Genomic DNA, 21803 nt, shown 5'->3' with positions numbered 1-21803 from the left:
CAAACACCAGACTGGTTACTGGGACCAGTGACAAAAACATATGTACATATACACACATACAGATAACTGACAAACCAAAGAAATCCAACCAGGTATATCACAGCTACAGGAGAGACAACACACACACAGCATAACTTGAAATAATAACATTTATTTTAAAAAAATTACACTTCAACATATGTACAATTTAAATATGACTCATTGTGCTTAGCAGCTAGCTCCTTTTCCAGTGCACGATATTGCTTTTATCTACAGTATAGAGTCCGAGAGCCGTCGTTTTATAAAGAATAAATTATTAAACACATTTAGGTAAAAGAAAAAAAAACAAACAAAAAACTTGTTCTTCGCTGACATAAAATACAGTTTTAAAGAACTGGAAGCCATAATTTGTGCTTACAGATTTTTTTTTGTGGAAAAGTCTGCACCTGTGAAGTTCGTAAGGTTTTACAATCAGTTGATCTGGAAGCAAGTTGAAGAAAGAAAGTTGGCAGTTACAAGAAACAGTCAAAGGTCGAACGATTCTGATAAAATTAAGACATGTTAGCGTTTCATCTTTTATCAGTTTTCTAGATGTTTCATCATTCAAGTTTAGTTTGCAACATCTTTGGCACAGTTTTTTTTTTTTAGAAATGTATTGATGATGTTTTAATTAACTGCCATGTCAGTGCAGTGAGGTGCTGCTGTCGCTTCAATATCACCTGAGAAATGACAGAACTGTGGTGGAGGCAGGGTGGAATGTGACATTACAGGTCAGGTAGGGTACTTCACTGAAACCCTCTACACACCGGGGCTCTTTCAGGAAAACACTCCTTCTCTTTCTTCACAACCCCAAATGAGGAAGAAATCCGCCTGATTGCTTTATAGTCAACTCAGAGTCCAGACAAGGAGCAGCTCCTTTCAGTCTCTCACACGGCTGAGTAAGACGCTGTCAGCGTGGCGAGGCCGGCTCTGACTCTTACACCGTCATGTCCACAGGCTTTAAAAACACTGCAAATAATCCAGACACGAGACGTCGGCTCAGTTTGAGGAAGTTTCGATCGGCTTGGCTCAGTTCGCAACAACTTGTGATCTCATCCAGTCCAGACTTGCAGGAAGGCTGCAGAGAGAAGTCATCGAAAAATTGTCATGTCAGCTTGTCGAGGCATTTCTGAGTTTGAAGCGCTGATAATTACCAGGATTGAGTCACTAACGCTGTCAGAAAGAGAAAGGGAGGTGTGTCGGGACTCACCCTTCTCCTGTCAGGGCGCAGCAGGCTTGAACATGCCACGAGTGCGTTGTGATGGTGTCGAGCGTGAGGCACTGCGAGATCTCCGCCGCCGTCATCGAGCCCTTCACGTCCTGCTTGTTGGCCATGATGAGAACTGCTGCCTTCTGCAGGTCCTGCATCCAAACAAAGAGAAGAGCGATGTTGTTGTATTGATTGATAATCACAGAAATGTTCCACGTGTGCTTGAAAACCCCCCAAACTTTAACAAAGCTCAGCGGAACATTTATAAACACACATGTGCTGACTCACACGGTTTTTTTTTGAGAGACTTCCCCGTCACATTGTGTCATGGGTTCGTAAGCTGGTTTCACATGTGTTGCGCAATTACTGAAAGTGCGTCTCGAACATTGAACCATGAATACCAGACCCAGGCGGGTTTCACAGAATAACAAAACGCCTTTACGTCAATCGGAAATTGTTCAATATTCTATATTTACTTCATAAAGCAAGTTATTTGAACCCTCCCACACCTGTTCTTCACAAGTCATTGTTAAAAGTATAGTTTCAAGTAGGTAATATAAATGGAAAGTACTATAATCTTAGTTACAACTTCATTCTTTAGAAAGAGTTAAAGCTGCTGTCAAAAAGCTGCAACTAATGATTATTTTCATTTACTTTCTCGATTAATCGATTAGTTGTTTGGTGTAGAAAATGGTGAAAAGTGTTACTGAGTGTTTTCCAAAGGTAAACATGACAAAAGTCTTGTTAAGTCTTGTCATTAAGGAATAAAGAAATGAGATAATATTGACATTTAACCTTTAAAATAAAAAAATGCTCAAACTGATTATTTGATCATGAAAAAAGTTGGAGATTAATTGTTGCTGCTTTGTCAATTAACACTTTATATCTGCTAATAAAACTACACTACAATGTGCTAGGAACCATTTGTTGACTTTCTAGATGCGACATAGAAAGAGGTGAAAATAAAAAGCATTTTCAAAAATGAAAATCTATAGGATTTGGGATGAATACCTCATGTGCGAGCATCCGGTGCAGCTCGTCTTTGGTTACAGTCAGACGTTCGCGGTCGGTGCTGTCCACAACCAGAATGACAATCTGAAATCATAATAGTAATATTCAGTTGGATAGCACGTGTTCACAGGAAAAAGCCTAAAGTAAAAAAAAATAAATAAAAAAGACGATTTGGTGCTATAGATTAACCCAACAAGTGTAAATATTGAGGTTAGGACCTTATAATGTTATTTAGGGTGTGAATTTACCTGGGCAATTTACATTTTAGGGATTAACACAAAAATGATATAAAATGCTACTTTACCCGACTATAATACAAATTAAAGCTGGTATCCTACAGTCCTAATTAAATATGGAGAGTAATTTAACAATTATAAGAGTCTATGGTGTTATAAATGAGAGAACTTAATCAAACTAATATAAATGTAAAGGCTAAGACCCTGCAGCATTATTACTTATGGAGATTTGATCTTACAAAAAAATGACCAAAACAAGAGACTTGAATGACAGGAGGTAGGACAAGACGTCTGGTGTAATATACTGTAAATGATTGTCTACAGTACTAGGTAGGTTATCAACAACAGAAACCAGTATGGGTAGATGTGCAACATCTAGGAATAGACTTTCTGGTGTTTCAGTGAAAGCAAGACTCATAACTTGGAAAAAAGTGCCAGTAAAAGTTGTTTGCATTCATTTTTCCCTCGTAAAATGTGTTGCAGTATCTTGTATTTACCTCTGTGTTGCAGAAGTATGAGTACCAGCTGGCTCGAAGGTTCTCCTGGCCTCCGATATCCCAAACTAAGAAGTGAGTATTTCGGACTGAGATCTCCTCAACGTTGCTGCCGATGGTCGGCGACGTCTGGACGGCTTCTTTCGTCAGACTGGACGTGTAGGAAAGGTGGGAAAAAAACACACATTTTTAATGAGGATTCAACTGTTTGGCACAGACGAAAAAGCTCAGAAACCAGCGACATCACTTACAACTGGTAGAGGATGGTGGTCTTTCCTGCGTTGTCCAAACCCACCACGATGACTTTGTGCTCTGCAGGAGAGTTCGACATGTCAGATTCATTTTTAAACAGTGCAAACTGGTTCAGCCACATGGCGCTCTTATCTCCAGTTGCATAATTTCAGCAGAAACGTACACAGATATGATAAAGACAGTACAGAGTTGTGATATGCTCAGCAGAACATCTTATCTACAGAGTTTTCTATATGTTCTATATGTTTTCTATGACACCACAAAAGACTGAATTAAATAGAATGACATGCCGTACAGTAAAGTGATTCAAAGAACTTTTTTCTTTTTTTATGTCTTTGCGAGATTTCCCCCCGTTTTTGTATTTTCCCCCCAAAATTACAGATAATAACTATTAAAATCACAGCATGAAATGATTTCCATGTTATTAATTTTTTTAAAAAGCTCCAAAATGTGCAATGTTCAAAAATCTGCATGTCTATTAACAGGAATCTGTTCTTTCACAACATATAGTCATAGAATTGCACTGTATTTACTGCATTTACATCAGCAAAAAGTGTTATTTTACAGATATTTATCACGATTTGTATGAAAGATACGTATAATAAGAATAACTGGTCATTTACAGCTTTTTCCAGCAAATAAAAAAAAAATCAAATAGAAAAAAACACATCATGAAAAAGTACTAATTTACATATTAATCATCAAAGAAATTAGGCTACAACTGTAAATAATGTCCACATCAAAAATCTGTATTTTTTAATAGACGATAGTTGGTTCTTTTACCATATTTGACCACAAAACTACACTTTTTTTTAGCTGTATTTAAGCCAGAAAAAGTATTATTTTAAAGGTAGATGATCTGCATTGAGGTTGGAAAATGGTAAACACTTTTTAAACACATTTTTAAAAAACAGATTTGATAGATTATAGATATCGATCAAAATCAAAACAAAACAAAAAACAGGCCAAAGGTGAGCGTACATAATGTCCACATCACAAATCTGTACTTTCACAAGCACTAATACAATGTATGGCCTTAAAAATTAAACTACTTTAAATCTTTTAGGGTATTAACATCCTGAAAGGCTTTGAAAAAAAACAACTGACAGAAGAGGTAGAAAACACCTGACACAGAGAGACAAAGTAAAGGCAGCAGGTTTACCTTTGTCCCCGAACACAGCCATCATCTTGGTCAGCAGGAAGCCCATTTTCAAACAAGTGGTTTCAATCAGAACAGAAGATAAATCCAGAAGAAAGACGTCTGTTGGAGTCTAACCTGAGTTTGTGTCCTTAGCGTACTGTCACACTGCCTGTTCCTTCTTCTCATATCAGGCTGTGCCCGTGGTCGGTGGGCGGAGCTTCCTCGCTGGTTTCAGCCCAATGACTCACCGACCGAAGACATAGTAACGACGCGTTCAGGTGCTGTGGGAACTATTTAGGTTGAGGCAGGTGAGGGATTTAGCGGGATAGTAAACACAGCCAGGGGATCACCACATGCGCTCACCTCGAAGTTTTTATCGTCCACCTGTAGCTACAGTATCTATGATATAACAGTCTTTCAGTGAGTTTTACAACAGGAAACGTTGCTATGTTCAGTTTCTGTTGAATTTATAAAGATTATTTTGCTATCTTCGGCACAGTAAAGGCCCACATTATTCCTACTCATGCCAAATTTTGATTTATAGTTGTTATTCGACCAATGGATTTTTTTTTTCTGGCTGGAAACTACATAAAAATATAAGAATACTTTGTGTTAGAGATGCTTGTTCTGTATATATTTTCAAATCTTCAACTAGCACTGCTCATGACTGCCTAGATTTTCTACAAAAACTCTGTATATTATCAGTTCTTCATACAAATACAAGAATCTGTGCAATGTGTACATGTGTATTTACACACTTACATATATTCCTTGTTTGTTTTTGTGTTTTTCTACTGATGTCCCTGTGTTATACATAGACTGTATAATTGAATATAGAGTTTTTTCGGTGTTGATTTTTGACAATGTCAGAATCACAGGTAACAATAAGTCACTCATTGTTAATTTTTATTGCAGTCTGGCAACTTAATGTCACATTTAGCTGATAATAAGCAGAAAATATAGAGGTTTGATATTATTGGAGAGCACCACAGAGGCTGTGTAGGATTAATTATAGTAAAATAAATGATAACATAATTTTTTTTTCATATTCTTTTAAATTAAATTATATCAAAATGCATGTTATCAAAATGTGTATGCTGTTATTGGTCTCTTTAAACTGGCACATTACTAAGATGGGCTCATATTGTCAATTATGATCAATAAAGAAACTGATAAATGTTCTTCAAAGAGGCCTGGTGGTCTATTTATATGCTTAAAACACTACATATTAGTCTGGTTTGTTATTTTTCCACTATTGTCTGTTTAAATTAAACATGAAATGAACAATAAAGTTCCATATAAGCATCACTGATGTTACCAATATTCACAAAATGCACCTGAACGTACCAGCAGTTGTCTCTTGAGTCCCCAAAGTTCGGACGTCAGTTTCTCCGGAAGCACCTGAAGGCAGCTCACGGCTGAGACGTTAGTTCTGCCACACCGCCGACCGGAGCGGGGTGATGACGCGGGACGACGCGCACATGACGCTCCATAAATGGAAAGGGAAGTAAAACTGTGCACCTTCCGCTTATTGCTTTACAGGAACACTAATATGAGCCAACAGAAAGCAAAAGCAGGTCCAAAACAGAGTCCCCGGGATTTCCACTGGGCACACCCGGTATTTTCCCTGTGTTTACCCCTCATCGACTACTTATAGGCAGTTATAGGACTTCTTGAAAGTTCTATCATAAAAAAAATCCTGTCCAGTTGCAAAATACAGGTCTCATAAAAGACATAACAGATTTCTAAAAGTCCAACCTATAAGACATTTAATAAAAAGGCATTTAATATTAGCTAACACCAGAGATTTACACCAGGCATTTTGTATTTGTGTTTTCTTTTCAATTCATTTCCACTTTTGTTTTATTGCAAGCTTGCAAAACTGCAGTTGTGTTTAGTTTTAATGGTGTTTTAAAGTATTACGGCTGTAGAATTTTTCTGATATATCTCGGGGGCTCATCCGGGATCCCAAGACCTCGATCCCAGTTTCCTTAAGAGACTGGTTTGGAGTGCGAGGCCAGGTTTTTGCCCTGGTGGGGAGGACCGAGGTGACAGGATCAACGAACTGGTAAGACAAGATCAGTATTTTATTAGAAATTGTAGGCGTTGCTGACTTAAAGTGTTACTGAGGACGCGAAGATGTAAGAAAAGTCACTGAAGTAATACTACACCTCACAATGGCCCAGGTGAAACAGTAAGAATGCTGGAGCAACTAGTTCTCAGCTATAGATAGCAGGAGTAGACTGGCGCTTGATTGCCAGAGGGTGGAATCCAAATGAAGAGAGCAATCACACAAGGTGAAAAAGAAGCCTCAAAAGATCATGTGTTTTTATCTGACGAACCTAACGCTGATAAGACAATTTCAACAGGAGAGGTCGTGGACGCAGGATGGGAGGAGGGAGGTTGTTATATGTGTGAGAGTGGACAGCACTGGGACTGTCCTCACCGCCGCAGACAAGATCAGGGAGGGGCCATAGGTGCTGTGGTTGTTGTATTTTTTCCTATTGACAGTTCTTGTCTAATATGATTTCTACAAATTTACATACTCAAATATATTTGCTTCAAAATGTTCCACAGGGTGATGTTGGACGTGAGCCCCAAGAATATGTAGAATTGCTGGAGAAGCTTGATTCTACTGACACCATTGAGGACAATGTTACCAAGACTGACAGCATGATTGTTGTAGAGAATGATCCTTGAAAGAAGTGATGAGTAGGTGATGACCAACTTGTATCAATGCTGAAGAAGTCACATTTTTGTAAAATATTGGTGAATTACTGTATTTTTCTTCATGCTTATTCGCAGGATAAACAAGAGGGAAAATGATGGAAAAATATTGATCTTATTACTTAGAACCGATCTCTTGTAGAAGTTTTTTTAAACACGGTGTATAGATAATGGATGGATGGATAAATTTTCCTGATTAATTTAAATATTAATGTTGAGAACCTATAATGTTATATGCTATACCAAATTACCTGATTTAGACGCAACAAACTCTACATAGACAAATCCATCAAATCTAAAGCTTCCAGTGAAATGCAACTTGCTGTAATGCATCTGTACTGAAAATATTTGACTGCAGGGTGTTAACTTCAGGTTTCAGTTGTTTCAGGTTACAGTCATCTTCACCCTCTTAAATAACTCTGATGTGAGGCTCACGTTTGGGTTTCAGCCGGAAACCAGAATCGTGTTTGTTCCTCCTTTTGCAGATCAGCAGATAATGATTTGACAAGAGCACCGAATGTCAGAAAATAAAAACCACATCCTGGAACCAGCTGTACCTTCAAACCTTACACCCTAACTTATTGTGTTCCTACACCGGGTGGTGTAATCAAATGTGCTGCAATGTAAGTTTAGAATTTCTTGTGATGGCTGATTAGGTAACAGTAAAGTGAGAAAATGTCCCGGAAGACGTTGTTCCTGAGAAGGAATGTTGTTCTGTCAACAGCCTTTACTCTGCACCCAGCAAAGCCCCGTGACAATACAGTTCCAGTGTGATGACGAAAGAAGATCTAGGTTAAGCTCAAGAAAAGAAAGAGAAGCTTCCATTGTATCCTTCAGTTCCTGCACTGTAAAACATCATGAAGGAATTTAGTCAAAGCCACTCATTTCCCTTAGTTCTCTTAATATAAACACGTGAGTTTTATTTTCATTTCTAGTAAGTTGAAAATATACATTTTTAAAAATTGTTGGACCACTTTAGGACTTTGACCTGTCCAGGGTGTCCCCTGCCTTCGTCCTAAGTCAGCTGGGATAGACTCCAGCCCCTCTGCGACCCTAGTGAGGATTAAACGGTGTATAGATAATGGATGGATGGTTCAGGACTTAAAAACACAAGTTCTTAAAACTTGAGCCATAAGTTTGAATGATTTAACAGCTGGGAGTTCACCCAACTTTTTAAATTAGGTTTATGAGTAACAAAACTACCATAAAAGCAGACTTTTCCATGATGCATGGTTGTCAAGGTTGAGAAACCAGACATTGTAGAAACTTGTTGTGTGGCTTTGTTAAATTGCGGCATGATTTTTTTATTTACTTTTTTCTTCCGCATGACTGAGGTTAGTTTCTAATTCAGCTCCACACCTCTAGTCCTGTAAGTTTTCTCACTGTGACAGGAGCCTCAAAGATTGTCGTGGCTTTAACACCTGTGTTAGGTCACATAAAACCAACTAAACCAACTTTACAGGTTTTTAGTGTGTTTAATAAAATCATACTGAAACTGAAAATGGTATTTTGATACTATAAATATTTTCAGTTACAGGCCCTTGAAGTGCACAGGAAGAGGCTAGAAATTCAGATCTTTCCCCAGCATTTGTGAGCCTCATAACTTCCTACGCAAAGGAGATACCCACATGAAATGAAATAAGCATCACAATATTCCTACATTAGAAAATTAACTTAGACTCTGACTGAATTTAGAAGATGATCCTGGTATCAAATGCAACGTGTATAACTTGTTCTGACCAATCACCATCACACATGCTGATGTGGGCCTTGAAAGTTAACCCTACATGCACTTTTTAAAGTTTTCTCTGGTGAATTATCAGAAAACACATTCAGGGCACCAATGCTTGTTTCTATGACCCTATCACAGATATTAAACTGCTGCAGTTTTGCTGTTGGAACTACGATACATCCCATAATATCAATGCTCAAAGTTAGTAATAGAAAAAAAACAACAAAACCTGATTTAGTCTTTAGATTGTGACATCTAGAGTGGATTCAAAACTGATTTAGGTTTAAACAGAATTCAAATGTGCTTTTCAGCCCTGAGGCTTAGAAATGATGGAACAAGTAAATAAAAAGTGCAAAATGTCACCCATCCCATGTTTAAAGGCCTGTACCTCTGACAATAATCATAGTATGAAGATAAAACTGTGCATGGCTTCATTAAATATCCTAAAGTTATTGCAAAAAAAAATGTATTTCAAATAAAAGATTCTTTAATAAATGAACTGATTTTGAGTTAGTCGGGCTGATATTTCAAGAACTTACTGTCAAAATTACAAAAATGCAAAGCGAAACTAACTTTGTAACCTTTGTCTATGTGACTAGCTGATTCAACTTAATATCCATCCATCCATCCATCCATCCATCCATTATCTATACACCGCTTAATCCTCACTAGGGTCACGGGGGGCTGGAGCTTATCCCAGCTGACTTAGGGCGAAGACAGAGGACACCCTGGACAGGTCACCAGTCTATTGCAGGGCTCAACTTAATATCTTAAGTGTAATTAATTTGATTTCCCAAGTCCAGTTAATTTTCAGCTGGTTTTACACTTTCACAGCTTTGAAGATGACACTGAACCAATTATTTATACGCCGTTAACTGAAATGTTTAAGGCAACAAAGGAACTTGTGGCTCTAAACTGAATCAAATGTGCACACACACATTTTCTGGAATCTGCGTTTGAAAATCATTATTTAATCATTTAAAGTGACACAATGACATTTTTTTCTCATTAAATTTTTAATTAAAATACGAATTTATCCACAGATTAAAAATGAAAGGCAGAAAAAGCAAAATGTAGCTACAATCAGGCACCAATGATACATGTTGTTTCATTATTTTTTTTTTAACAATTGCGATAACGCAACAATAACATTATTTACTGATCATTATTTAATATTTATTTATTCAGCTGAAGACAGGGTGGAAAGCCGCAGCGGCCCACCAAAGACATTCATGGATTCTCCATTATAGATAACCAGAGTAAAGACCAAAGAGCTGATCCTATATCCCCCCTCCCCGCTTTGATACTCCTCTCTCACTACCTCACAAAGAACTGAAGATTTAAAATTTAAAAAAAAAAAAAAGAAGATTGCAAATGTTCACAGGAAAAATAAAACAACACTAATTCAGTCAGAAATCAAGAGAAAGAAGAGAGTGGTATCTAATATCAGACAAGCTAGCTGTTTGGGGTGGAATCTGGGAGTGATCAACCACACACACGAGTACTTTTATTTTTAATCACCAGCCCTGAACAAAAGAAAGAAAAAAGAAAAAAACAAAAACAGACGACGAAGCAAAGAAAACGAGATGAGCGGCGCGCTGGGACTCACAAAGACACAAAGAAATGGTATGAAAACGAGTGTAACAAGAGTTAAGACATCCCACCGTGGCAGTTGGTGGACATGGCTTGGCGAGACATTCCGGCACTTGTGATTGGAGTTTTCTTGAAATAAGGGGTGACTAAGGCAGGACGCTTCATTCACACGAAAACTCAAATAACCAGACGACAGGTGAATACTGCAGGTGAACTCAGCACCCGTGAAGAAGAAGAAGAAGGAAATGGGGTTCGGACATGAGCCAGGTTCAGGGAAGAAGTAAACATCTTTGGAGTGTATTCTTTGCCAACAGCGAGTGTAGCAACATTGATAAATTTTGTTAAAATATGGCGACTTCTCCTCCACCAGCTTGTTTTTTTTTTTCTTTCTTTTTTTTTTTTTAAGGTCCGGGTGATAAGAGAGTGGAGGTGAGAGACTTCTGGATCTCAGTTCTGGGAGGAAACCCTGAAAGTCAAAAGCACTGATTAAGAGAAACCCTGACACTGTTCACACATGGGGACGGCGACGTTAGACCCTGTTTAAGACTGCAGAGGACGGACACGACAGTTTCTACCAGCCTTCACACTCTACAACTGAAGGAGAGATCGAGTCGTACAGATTCACAATTACTGTCCCCGTGCTGTCAGTATAGAAATCCATGATATTCATGCAGTATTAACATAGGAAACAAAAAAAAGAAACAGACCAATAGTATTTTTTTTTTTTTTTAAACATAAATAAATTGAATTGCAAGAAGATGGCATCTGGCAGTTGATGGATTTCTTTACATTGTACTGGGATGTAAACAGATTTTTTGTTAGCCTGACCGGCGTGGCCCCAAACCTCCCCGTCTGTCCTCAGTCTGCTTCCGTGATGAGGGTTCAGCGGATGTAGACGTCCCTCCCCCAGTCGTCCTGGTTCTTGTTGCGGCTCATGTTGGCCCCCGTCTCCACAGGGTCCTGGCAGTAGCGCTCCCTCAGCTTGGCGCGTCCGTGCGGCTGCGTCTGGCTCGGCATCGGAGGGTGGTTCAGGTTCTCCTGGTCCGGCTCTGCGCCTTCGTCTTCCCAGGAGGCCTGCCTGCCGTGATGCTGCGCCAGGTGGAGGCGGCTCCCTCCGCCGCCTCGGTAGGGCTCCGGCTCTTCGTACGGGTCGGTCTCTATGTCCATGCAGGAGTCGCCGGCCTCGGTGTAGGCCGAGTCCCGGCTGCCCTGGGTCTCGGAGTCGAAGGTGTCCTGCCGGGAAAGGCCTCGGCCGCTGCCTCCTCGCAGCTGGCCGCGAGAGGAGCGCAGGTACGCCTGCTGCTGGTGGTGCTGCTGCTGCTGACGTTTCCCCTCCAGGTCGGTCTGGTAGTCGTGCAGCGTGCCGCTACCGCCGCACTCCGTCAGAGGCCCGTCACGCTTCTGCTCGCCGTGCACCAGGTACGGCCCCTGCAGCGAGCCGCCGCCATGCAACACCACAACCATGCAGAGACACAAACAGCAAACATTCAGCGGTTAGTTCAGCACACAAGGCAAACAAAACGCAGACCCAAGTGTTCAAGCTTTCCACATATATTCCAGGTTTGCACAGTGCAAAGACTAACTCACACTTAAAAGTTCCACGGTGCCGACAAACACACACACAGGAGTCGTTACTGAGTTAGTAAAAGCAGATAAGTTCTGCTTTGTAAAACCATCCCAGCAAGCAAGCAGGCCAACGTTACATACAAGTTCTAATAATGTTTGAAAGAATACATTTCAATCCAAGAGTGATTTAAGGATATTTTGAGGTTAAAAAGTGAACTAAGACAAAACATTCCAAGGATGTTTGTAGGATGCTGTCAGATCATGATAACAAAAGAAGAATGTTCTTAAACCAACATTCGAAAAATGTTTTCAAGACGGTATTGAGGCCTCAGAGGGCAGAGTGTGTTTTTATAAAATGTTTCCATAATTCATAGGTGGAACATTTTGCCTGTAACATTCTGAGAACACTTTGGGGATGTTGCATTCTTCTTTAAAATTGTTCTCAATGCAACATTTGGGAAATGTCTTAGAAGAAACTTTTTCTTGCCTTTAAAAAGAACATTCTGGGAACTAAAAGAAAACTTTTTGAAAACATTACTAGAACTTTGCAGAACTTTATCAGACAGTTTATAGAACAAAATAAGTTCTTGCTGGGATGGAAGCGTTCTAGCTGAGGTGAGTTTCTACCTGTACGAGAGTGCCACCTGCTGGCAGACTGAGCTCACAGCAGAACAAAGCAGAGACATGTCTAAGACTACAAAACGACAAAGCTCAGCCCCGAAGCAGTTTCACATCAACTAAGAAACACCAACAAGTTTTTTCGAGCAGCTATTTTTATCACTTATTGCACGATTGCATGTAAAAACGGTGCAGCACTGTCAAAAACATGAACGTAGTCCGACAGCATGCGACTCATTACAGCTGCTGAGCAGCCAGCAGTGAGTGAAGGAAGACAAACCAAACTGATTAGTAATTTGCCGCCACGCTTCCGATAAATTGATTAAAGTGGACAGAGCGTTAGCAACAGCCTCCACCAAACTGAGCGTTTCTATTTGAAGAGGCGGACATGACTTGCTGTTTTCAGGGGCGGTGCCATGGCAACACGGAGGAGGACAGCGAACTGGAGTCAGCCTCCCAGAAGAAAAAAAGTGCAGGAGAAAAAAAAAAAAAAAGGAGGCCATGGAGCTAAAGAGGGCAGGGTGGGGGCAGCAGATATTATTTTACTCTTGATTACAGCGACATGGAAGCAGCCTCGGGGGGGTGGAGGTGACTTATGGGCGAATCCTTGAGTCCAGTTTGCGTTGAGTTCACAGTTTTCAACAGAAGGAAAGACTAGGTCGTGTTACTTGTAGGTGTTCATGAGTGGGCTCATTTGTGTGTCCCGCATAGGTGTGTTTGTGTGTTTCTATATACAGCATAAACAGGGTTTTAATCCTCCTTCAGGGCTGCTGAGTTTGGGTCGAGTTGCCGGAGTCTCCCCCCCCATCCCCCCCCTGCCGGACTTCAGAGAGCGTGTTCTTCCTCTTTCCCCTCGCCGGCTACGGCACCGTCCATGTCGGGCCACAGATCCATGTTTCTGCGCAGGGAGGTGAGCACCTGTACCTGCAGGTTGGAGACGGGCTCGGGGGAGGCGGCCAGCGCTGCCGTGGCCATGGTGCGGTTCAGGAGCGGGTTGGGAGGGTTGCTGCTGGGCGGGTGCGTCGCCTTCCAGTAGGCCTCCAGGTAGTCGGCCAGGTGCTCGCAGGCGTCCTCCAGCTGGTTCTCGTCCAGGATGATGTCAAACAGTTCCTGCATAACAGAAAAATGTTTGCTGGGTTCGAAAGACATGTTATCTTTACCAAGCCACCAAAATGACATCATTTATCAGCCTCAAAAACTGTAAAAACACAAAGAACCGTCTGATTTTTAACTTTCTCAAAGTCCTTGAACTACTCATCTTTTACATGATATTCTACCAGAAAACGTAACCAAATCTAAGCCACCTTATTTTTCATATATTGTTTAAAAAATTATCAAAATAAAGCATTTATAATAACCAACTTCTGTACAAAACAAAGAATTCTGTGCTCCTCTGTGCAACTGTGAAACTATGACTGACTCAACTCCAACGAACAGTCACGTGACAAAAATTCAGAAAGTGTGAAAACAAATTACAAATGTAAGTAGCTAAATATCTTTAGTATGGAGAGCCATGATTTGTTTTTCTGGTGTTGGTACACTTATGGGCCCTGGGAAAAATGCTGCAAATGTTGATTACAATTTTCTTTTTTTTTAATAAAATAAAGAGTAAAAAAAAAAAAAACAGTTCTCTCTACTTCTAGTCATGGTTGTGCTGTTTCCATAGAGGTGCTGGATTCTGTGTTTCAGGGGAAAATTTGCCCACAGTGAAGAAAAATGGAGCAAAAACCACCCAGAAACGACTGCAGAGGGTTACGAGAAAGTCCTGCCAGCCAGTTGTTTTATCACAAAAAAAAGCTAAACTCACAGGTGGGCACTGGGCCAGCTTGTCTGCTGCAACCATCTGCACATTTAGGTGTTTGGCCTGAGACTTCCCCCTGGATTTAATGAGCCTCTGGAGAACCTGCAGGGAGTCACCGCAACAAGAAATACATCACAGAGCGTAAATTAACTGCAAGATAACAGGCATGAAAGATTGGTTTACTACTATCGGGACATACCTTGGGCGAGGCTATTTTGATATAGACAATGATGGGAGCCAGGGAGGTCTTGGCCAGCTGAGAGGGGTGGTTGATAGTGTCTGCATCCAGAGCGACCAGCTGCAGGGTTCGAGCCAGTTCGAAGATACGCTCTATCTCACTCTGCACCTCCGCTGAAGGCCCGGAGGGGGGGAAAAAAGATAGAACACATAAATACAGTGAGACAGCACAACAATGATGCGTTTGTCTCCGAGCAGACTGCACACCTCTGCGCGCCGACATGTTAGTACTTACTCATGCATGTCGAGGTTTTAGATTAAAACAAAAAATAAAAAATAAAAAAAAGCGTATGAATTAGATCGGACCACAGTTAAAAGTTCCATTTATGCACGGCTAAATGGAAACACTGCAGCATCCTCATTCTGTTGCCGCCTCCCGACATTAAGCTTTTTTTTTTTAATCTTCAAAGTTGTGAAGGAAGGAAGGAAGGAAGGAGGCACTTAAGAATGAGATGCCTGTGGAGTAACTTACAATAAGGGCACAATTTCTCACCATGTAACTAAAACAGAAAAAAAACGACGACGACGACGACGGCGACAACAAAAGCATCCTCATTAAACAAATGAAGTGGAACATTAGTTTTTGTTAGCGCCAACAGGCACAGCAGTAATTATTCTATCAGGTGAACCACTCGAGTCTGCGTTTTCTTTCCGTTGTTCCTCGACAGCAGCCGTTTATTTAGCATTTCCAACACAGTTCCCTCACGTTTTTTTTTTTTTTCCTTTTATCAGACTGTTGACGTGTAAGGAGAGAGATTAGAAGTGAAAAGCAGAATGTTCCTCGGCTGTCTGGTCAAACCTCAGCGCCTCCGAGGTGTTCGTGCTGCCAACCCAGCGGCAGAAAGAGATAACAGGGGTAAAGGCAATCTGCAGACAGGCGAGGCCTGCAGACGTTTCTGCAGCCTCCAGAGAGGCTGGAGGATGAAGAATTAAAGCTGGAGGGCCGCTGCACAACGATAAGGAACGTGAACTCTAACTCGCATAAAGCAATCGCAACAGAGGCTTCCATTAACCTCAACAAAGACTTATTGGATTTGACTGCAGAGCGTTGGGCGCAATCGTCGGCTGTGATTGCAGGCAGATTGTGTGAAGGGACATCTTGGGTCACGCGATAAAGATGAAGTTGTCGAGCAGCATGTGAACCAAACGTAACCCGGTAATTGTGCTATTTGTTGACAATAACTTTATTCTACATGACTACACCTTTAACGCTGATCAGATTCTACACACATCAAACACAAAATGAATGCTCCTTATTGCTGCAGTAATGATTAAAATTAGGAAATCGTACTTAAAAAGATCTTGGATGAAATTTTTTTTATTATTTTTTCCATTTTGGGCGAACCCACTGAACCCCAAACCCACCAGTGGGTTAACTTCCAAAAACCCACCAAAATGACACGATTTATTAGAGTTGAAACTGTATAAACAATAATCATGAAAGAATTTTGGTTTCATCTGAAAAATGAACCAAACCTAAGCCTTAAATGGCGATATTTTATCCAACTCACTTTATTTTACATATCTTGTTTAAAAAAATTGCCAAAATTTCTGTTTTTACATTAATCAGCTTCTGTAAAAAAAATAAATAAATAAAAAAAATCATGTGTTCCTTGGTGCCACCGAGAAACTACGACTGGCTCAGCTATGACAAACAGTGAGGGCTGGAGGATGAAGAATTAAACATGGCCTCTGCAGAACGATAAGGAACGTGAACTTTAACTCGCAGCAGAGGCTTCCATTAACCTCAACAAAGACTTGTGCAAATTTGGATTTGACTGCAGAGGGACACTTGCTTCCCCAACGCAATCAGTTCATGAAGGAGGTCCAGCTTCTACGGGTGCAACCACCAGGAGTGACTGCAGGCAGATAGTACAGTAAACCTCAAATGTATTCACACCCTTCCATTAAAGAAAAGGCAAACTTCACAATAGTCACTCAAATAACTAGAAACTAAAAAAAGTAATAATAAATAAAAATTTGCTACGTTATAATTTAGTGAAATAAAACATTGCTTTTGAATTGTGGTTGAAAAGAATAATTAAAAAAAAAAAAAAAAAAAAAGGTGTCACAGATAAATTAGAACACTTTGCTGATGATGAAATCAAAACACCTGTCAACAGGTGCAGAAGTCTGATTGAGACACTCGATTGCAGTGATTGACTCAAAGGGTTGTTCAACTAAATATTAGTTTATGGGTCCCATCATGCTTGTTGTTTGTTAAAAAAAAACAAACCTGTTGAACCAAAATTCAAAAGCAATGTCATGATGTTCATTACATTTTTATTTATTATTAGTTTTGTCAATTTCAACTTATTTCAGTGAGGACGACTGTATGTAGGGAATAACATCATGGGTCATATTAAAAAAAATACACCATTAATGCGAATCAGATTCTGGATGCAAGCAGTTTAAATATGTGCTTGTTATAATTATTAAAACTAGGAAAGAGTACTTAAAAAATGTGGGTGCAATCACCGGATGTGACTGCAGGTAGATAGAATGTAGGGATAACGTTGACAAAAAATACACTGTTAACCAGTTTCTGCACAAAAAATAAAATTAAGTAAAAAATAAATAGCAATAATCTATGCTCCTTGATGCAGCAGTTTTAATTTGGGCTTCCTATAATTATTAAAACTAGGAATAAAAAAAAAGAAATCTGTGTGCAATCGTGGGGTGTGATTGCAGGCGGATAGCGTGCAGACGTAACATCATGGGTCACAGCATAAAGATGAAGCTGTGGAGCGGCTACCAGCCGCTCTGCCGCCGCCCTCCCACAGATCTCTTGCAGCTCGGGGTTTTGGTAATTATTTTTCTTTTTGTTAGAGACTACAGGCTGTCACACAGAAGCATGAGGAACAGAGAAAGTGACGGGCAGGCAGACAGGCAGACGATGTATGAGCAGATGATGAATATAGTTAGAAGAAAAGTGGGGAAGGAGGAGGAGGAGGAATAGACGCTTGGTTGTTTTGTTTGCGAGCAGAGAGCATACGTACCCAGTACGTCTGAATCAAAAGACAGTGGAGGAGGAGGATGGGAGATAAACGGGGGAGGATGGGTGAAGGAGAGGAGAGACAGGATGAAGAGAGAGAGGAGGCCAGATCAGACTCAGGAAATCAGAGCAGGAACAAAAGGAAAAAAAGTGACACTTTCAGGTCTCTGGATGATGCACAATGATGACGCTTTGTACCTCTTTATCACCTCTCACTTGGAATTACATGAAAAAAAAAATCTGTAATTTATAGAATGTGTGTGCTGTGAATTTACATGTCTAAGGTAAAATAACCTAAGAAATAAGATCTATTTGATACACAATAGTAATAATGGTAGTTTTACATGTTTTAATAGGTAAATCCATGAATTCAACATTAAATAAACAAGATTTTTTATGTAAACTAACATGAGAAAACATGTGCTACACTTGATATGATCTGAAATGTTTGTCATTGTGATTATAATTTGTACAATTGTAAATTGTAATTTTTTTTTTTTTTTTACTAAAATCATTAAAAAAAAATTTCAAAGATAAATTGAATAATTTGGAAGGTGGACAAAGATTTTTTTTTTTTTACATTATCTCTGCCAAATATATAGTTTCTATCTATCTATCTATCTATCTATCTATCTATCTATCTATCTATAAGTACTAACGGTATTTTTTGGTAAATGTGCTTCATTTGAAGCTGCAAACCAAACTGCATCTAAAAACTACAAGTCTGGTGATTTTCCACATTTGTGTCCAATGAAAAGCCAGCCATGAATTCAACAAATATCTGTTTATCTGAAGTCTGATACAGTTTATTTATCTGTGGCATTGAGCTCCATTGTTGTCCCAAAACTAATAAAACTACATCATTGTGATACGTCTAAGCACACAGACATTACTTTTTGAATCAATTCCACATTATCTGCCCTGCTAATATAAAAATACTAATGCGATGTTTTGTCCTCTTTCTGTCGCTTCTTTAGTAATAAACTCAGAGGTGAGTCGGTCTAAACACACAAGAAACACACTTAAAGCCATATAGATATGAAACACAGACGGGGAAAGGTTCAATGAATGTCCAGCAACACGATGTGATGAACAGAAAAGCCTCATCTCCACCGAAATAATAATAATAATAATAATATCTCTGCGCTGTACTTTTATCACGTGGTAAAGAAGAAAAACACGATCCTGACTGTCTTACCCAGGCTGGAGCGAGTACTGGAGCGCTCGATGATGGTGTGTTTGCTGGGGTTGTTGAGGACCGAGCGTTTGGCCAGAGAGATGTCTGCTGTCACCCGTGTGATGGATATCCTGAAACACAGATCCAGGGCATTAACAAAGAAAAAAAAAGAAAAGAAAAAGCAACACGGATGGTGCATACATCATGGCTGGGATTCTTACCTGCCCTCAAACTTATGTTTCAGGAAGTCAAAGAGCGCTTTCTGCATCATGTCTGTCACCTGGGGGAAAGCAATCAGGCATTGGAAACACACTCTGAAAGCAAAAATAATGTGGATTTGTGTACATTTTGTTTATTTCTATTCCCACCTCGTAGCCTTTGAGTGAAGGTCCGACGAGGATGATGGGTCTCATGGAGGGAACCACATCGTAGGGAGGAACGTGCTCCATCTGAGTCAGGAAAGCACACAAAGAGCTCAACACAAATCACGCATAAATCAACATTAACACAAAAAGAAACCCTCCTCCTCCACCACCACCCTCCCTCTGGTCAGATTGATGGATGGCGAGTTTCAGACGCCGGAGTCCATTTGTTTTATTGACTGTCTATGAATGTTGGGAGGCAGGGATCAATTATTCTACTGAAGGAAAAAAAAAAAAAAGCTTCTATTTCTTCATCTGCAGTCTCACATAATTAAAGTGTCCATAATTAAACCAGACGCCGGGGTGTGAGGAAAGGAGCTCTCGTGACTGTGCCGCAGCTCTCAAACGTCATGCTTCGCACCTTCTCCTCTTTTTTGTTATGCATCAGCACCGGGTGGGAACTGTTAAATAATCAGCGCCAGTAATCGCTGATTTTAGAGTGAAAATGCCGTTCTGTACACGTGGGATGAAACTTGTTAGAATTTGCAGAACTTCCTCAAAGCTAAATATACCCGTTTATGCAAGATAGTTTCACATTTTTTTTTGCACAGATATCTGTCACGATTTCCGAAGCCATCTGCAGCATGTTTTGTTGTTCTTTGTTCTCACATTTTGACTCACTGTGGGCTCATTTTTCACTGCAACATAAATCATATAAAACAACATGATCATGGCTAGAAGTAGAGAGAACTCATTATAATGCCATACATGATAAAAAAACAAATCTTAAAAGGTAAATTTATTTGAATGTTTGTTTTTAAAAATCACAAAAACTCTGAATTAACATGTACAATATGTTTCAAGTGCCCACAGGTGACACAATACTGGGAAGAAAAAATGTGGTTCTACATACTAAAGATATTTTATAATTACATTTATATTGGGGATGCATGATATATCGGAGACCACATCGGTATCGGCCGATATTAGTGTTTTTTCCATATATCGGTATTGGTCTGATGAACAAATTTAGCTGATGATTGTCTAACATTAGCGCCTCTACATTTGACATTGCTGCTATTTCAGATGTTTTGACTTAAATGGTCCTGGACTTGAATGCTAAATATGTTGAAATATGTTTTACTTTTGTCGCGTAATAAAGAAGACTATGTGGTCTAATTTGGTATGGGCGTCTTTTGAATAGCTTTCACATTCTCACAGTGCTTACTTATACTCAGTTTTCGGTGTGAACCAAAATTGGTAATATCGACATCGGTAATATCGGTTATCGGCGATATCAGAAATCTTGATGTTGGAATCGGCCAGAAATTTTAATATCGTGCATCACAAGTTTGTATTTTGCATTTGTTTTAGGTGAACACTGCCTGCAGTTGAAAAGTCTTTAAATTTTTGTCACATGACTGTTGGTCACAGCTGAATCACTGATGGCTTTATGATTTCACCAAAAAGCACTAAATTATTAGCTTTTTTTTTATTATTATTTTTTTTTTTTTACAGAATTTGGTTACAGCAAATGGCTTTTTTTTTTGTCAATTAAAAAAAATGACACTATGTAATGTAGAGTGAAGCAATTTTGAGGAAATATCCCAATTTTTGGGTTTGATTTTGGTTGACTTTGTGACAGAAAGGCATATCACAGATAAACAGTTCAAAAAGCTTCGAGAAGTTAAAAATCGGATGACTGTCTCTGTTTTTACAGCTTCTCTCTGATGAATGGTGTGATTTTGGTGTGATTTTTAAAAAAAAGTAAACCTGCTGGTGCGTTTTAGACTTCCAAATTTCCACCTGGATTTTTCAAGTCCTGTTTCTCGCTTTGCAACGACAACAACAACCGCATTTCTGGATTCCCTTTTAAGGTAGAAGCTGACTATAAAGAGCCTTTTACACACGACGCTGTAGTCTGTGGCTTTTCTTTATCCATTTACACTAAAAATGGAGAAACCTATAACCGACACGGACACTTAAACCGAACACCCACGCACAAAAACAATCCATACTGCAGCGCGTGAACTTTTGGCGTATTTGTACATTATGAATCATGAAAGAGTGTGACTCATCCGTAACAGAGCCACAAGCATCTGCCCTCTTTAGAAACTGTTTTTCAGCGAGACTGGGGTGAAAACAGTCACACATCCTATATACTCTGACAACAATGAAATTGGATGGGTGTTTTTTCTTTTCTTTTTTTTTTTTGCCACTGTACATTTATATTCTGAGCACGCCCCCTCATCTGTTCATGCTGTACAGCCCTTCAGGCAGGAGATAGTGCTTGAGTGTCCTGTTCCTCTGCATTACGTTACATAAAGCAGAGCTACGGAAGCTTATTTCACTTCATTTGTATTCGCAGAAGCTAAAAATATATATTTTAAAAGCTTCCAAATGGCTCTTGTCTATAAAGGGGCAGAGCCAGAGGACTGAACATAACAATACTACTCATTCGCTTTGAATAACATGAGCACAGTTTAGAGGAGAGTGTGTAACAGGAACAAAGGTGTCCTGAAAACAGAGCTGCTTTACTGTCCCTCTCTGACCACATTCTATACACGGTAGAGATACTGTGATTCACAGATAAAATGTGAATAAAGAGGAAAACCTTAAATACTTTTGGTTAA

General features: G+C 39.7%; 3 protein-coding genes across 4 annotated transcripts in view; all 3 read right to left on the bottom strand.

Annotated features, from left to right (window-relative positions):
- Positions 1 to 131: 131 nt before the first annotated feature.
- arl5c (ADP-ribosylation factor-like 5C) lies at positions 132 to 4554 on the bottom strand. The gene is made up of 6 exons (XM_008300437.1): positions 4384 to 4554; positions 3221 to 3281; positions 2973 to 3120; positions 2240 to 2323; positions 1229 to 1380; positions 132 to 1096 (listed from the first exon to the last, which is right to left on the bottom strand). The coding sequence occupies exons 1-6, from the start codon at positions 4427 to 4429 to the stop codon at positions 1048 to 1050; spliced, it is 540 nt and encodes a 179-aa protein (XP_008298659.1). The 5' UTR covers positions 4430 to 4554; the 3' UTR covers positions 132 to 1047.
- A 5381-nt stretch (positions 4555 to 9935) lies between these two features.
- Positions 9936 to 12217, bottom strand: LOC103371193 (voltage-dependent L-type calcium channel subunit beta-1-like). The gene has a single exon (XM_008300434.1). The coding sequence runs from the start codon at positions 11876 to 11878 to the stop codon at positions 11297 to 11299; it is 582 nt and encodes a 193-aa protein (XP_008298656.1). The 5' UTR covers positions 11879 to 12217; the 3' UTR covers positions 9936 to 11296.
- Positions 12218 to 12318: 101 nt separating this feature from the next.
- The window catches only part of cacnb1 (calcium channel, voltage-dependent, beta 1 subunit), a 31557-nt gene continuing 22072 nt past the window's right edge, over positions 12319 to 21803 (bottom strand). Inside the window, exons 7-13 of one of the 2 annotated variants that reach the window (XM_008300435.1) lie at positions 19177 to 19257; positions 19030 to 19088; positions 18830 to 18939; positions 17636 to 17644; positions 14599 to 14750; positions 14406 to 14501; positions 12319 to 13708 (exon numbers count right to left, since the gene is read on the bottom strand). In XM_008300435.1, the coding sequence (XP_008298657.1) occupies positions 13424 to 13708; positions 14406 to 14501; positions 14599 to 14750; positions 17636 to 17644; positions 18830 to 18939; positions 19030 to 19088; positions 19177 to 19257 (792 nt within the window). In that variant the 3' untranslated portion in view covers positions 12319 to 13423. The remainder of the gene's footprint in view (positions 13709 to 14405; positions 14502 to 14598; positions 14751 to 17635; positions 17645 to 18829; positions 18940 to 19029; positions 19089 to 19176; positions 19258 to 21803) is intronic. The other variant, XM_008300436.1, reaches the window with a different exon arrangement.

This window comes from Stegastes partitus, unplaced genomic scaffold, assembly GCF_000690725.1.
Source record: "Stegastes partitus isolate 25-593 unplaced genomic scaffold, Stegastes_partitus-1.0.2 Scaffold1541, whole genome shotgun sequence".
Classification (NCBI taxonomy): Eukaryota; Metazoa; Chordata; class Actinopteri; family Pomacentridae; genus Stegastes; species Stegastes partitus.
The sequence above is the reverse complement of the archived record's forward strand: the minus strand, read 5'-3'. Positions and strand labels throughout refer to the sequence as shown.

Coding starts and splice junctions, on each gene's coding strand:
- LOC103371193 (XM_008300434.1), bottom strand. CDS start 11,878: ATGGTTGTGGTGTTGCATGGCGGCGGCTCGCTGCAGGGGCCGTACCTG.
- arl5c (XM_008300437.1), bottom strand. CDS start 4,429: ATGGGCTTCCTGCTGACCAAGATGATGGCTGTGTTCGGGGACAAAG. Junction 3,282..4,383: donor GGCTGTGTTCGGGGACAAAG/GTAAACCTGCTG, acceptor ACTCTCCTGCAG/AGCACAAAGTCATCGTGGTG. Junction 2,324..2,972: donor CATACTTCTGCAACACAGAG/GTAAATACAAGA, acceptor TTATGATTTCAG/ATTGTCATTCTGGTTGTGGA.